We start from the raw sequence: 1,456 nt of genomic DNA, 5'->3' as shown, positions 1-1,456 counted from the left end.
TAGACACGGCTCAGAAAACCTGCTCCAAAGAAGGATTAATTTCTTCCTCCTGTGGGTTCTGGATGTTTCACTCATTAATCTGAAGCCATTTTACATTTGGAATGAATTGATGACGTCTGTGCACTGAAATCCTAAGATGTTTCCAGTTATTTGCCTGAATTTAAATCCTGTCCCTGCTGGTGAACAGGGGTCGTCCCAGTGGCAGCAAAGTGCGGCACAAGCGCCAGGCCCTGCAGGACATGGCACGGCCGCTCAAGCAGTGGCTCTACAAGCACAGAGACAACCCCTACCCGACCAAGACGGAGAAAATCCTCCTGGCGCTCGGCTCGCAGATGACTCTGGTTCAGGTGAGCCGCTTTCAGTGGGAGGAAAAGAAAAGTCAGATCCTGCTTTTTAAACACACAGAAATGAGTGTGATCAGGCTGCTGGAGTTTCCATTTTTCAGCTTGAAGTTCGTTTTTGCCTTTCCTGAACATTTAGCAGCAGCTCTGCAGGGGTGAAGTGTTATTTCCTCTGTTTTTCAGATCCTCCTGCAGCTTCTCTGCTCTCTGCTGTGTCTTTCAGTCTTTCACTTGATTGTTTTTCTAACCTTCAGTCAGCACTGAATGCATGTGTGTGTTTGACACCTGCAGCTGTGTGTGTGTATGTGTTCAGTAACATGTCATCACCAGGTCTCTGATCTGGTCTCTCAGAGTCTGCAGCTTTTTCAGGCTGCTGGCCGCGGTGCTTAATCTGCCTCTCATTTTTGGAGCCGTTTGTTTAGTTGAGAGCGAGGCAGAGTGAGGAGGAAGGATTTGTGTTGGACTCCAGGATGCTGTGACCCGAACACACACTGACACGCCTCTCACACGTTTGGGGCCAGATCACAACAGTGGGGTCAGAAAGACGAGGATTTGCTGAAAATGTGCAAAAATCCAACAAATAAATAATTTGTTGGACAAATGTTGATATAAAACTGCAATTAATACATTAGTTATTTAAGAATATGATTATATTTCAATAAATTAAATCAAGAAATCTAAAACATAAAAAAGTCCTTATCAGTATTTAGTAAATATTTTCCTGATTCCTGAGCTCCAGTCCATTAGGAAATCACTGCAAGTATCTCTTTGATTCGTCCAGCAGCTGTTAACCTGCACAGCAATATATCCGCCGACCAATCAGCTGCTCTAGAACAGTGTCAGCCCTGCAGACTGACTCTGATTGGTCAGGCCAACACATCAAAGAAATTCACCATGCACTGCCAAACAGGATCAGGAAATAGGGAAAGAAATACAGAAATGATTCAGCATGATCTAAGCTAATTATTTATCTTTTTATGATTTAGACATTTAAATATTGGCTTTACAAATAATTTGTAAAGCCTTTGTAAAACACTTTTAGATTTTTCTAGATGAATTAATGTATTTATATAATGAATACATTTCCAGTATAATGTAGATGTTATTGATATAAT

At 41.8% G+C, this 1,456-nt stretch overlaps 1 protein-coding gene across 1 annotated transcript in view; it reads left to right on the top strand.

The window, feature by feature from the left end:
* The window catches only part of mkx (mohawk homeobox), a 21,480-nt gene that overhangs the window by 3,013 nt on the left and 17,011 nt on the right, over positions 1-1,456 (top strand). Inside the window, exon 2 of the mRNA XM_015375527.1 lies at positions 188-347. Within this exon, the coding sequence (XP_015231013.1) occupies positions 188-347 (160 nt within the window). The remainder of the gene's footprint in view (positions 1-187; positions 348-1,456) is intronic.

Source organism: Cyprinodon variegatus, unplaced genomic scaffold, assembly GCF_000732505.1.
Source record: "Cyprinodon variegatus isolate N-32 unplaced genomic scaffold, C_variegatus-1.0 Scaffold120, whole genome shotgun sequence".
Classification (NCBI taxonomy): Eukaryota; Metazoa; Chordata; class Actinopteri; order Cyprinodontiformes; family Cyprinodontidae; genus Cyprinodon; species Cyprinodon variegatus.
Note: the sequence above shows the minus strand (reverse complement) of the source record. Positions and strands in the feature narration are given on the sequence as shown.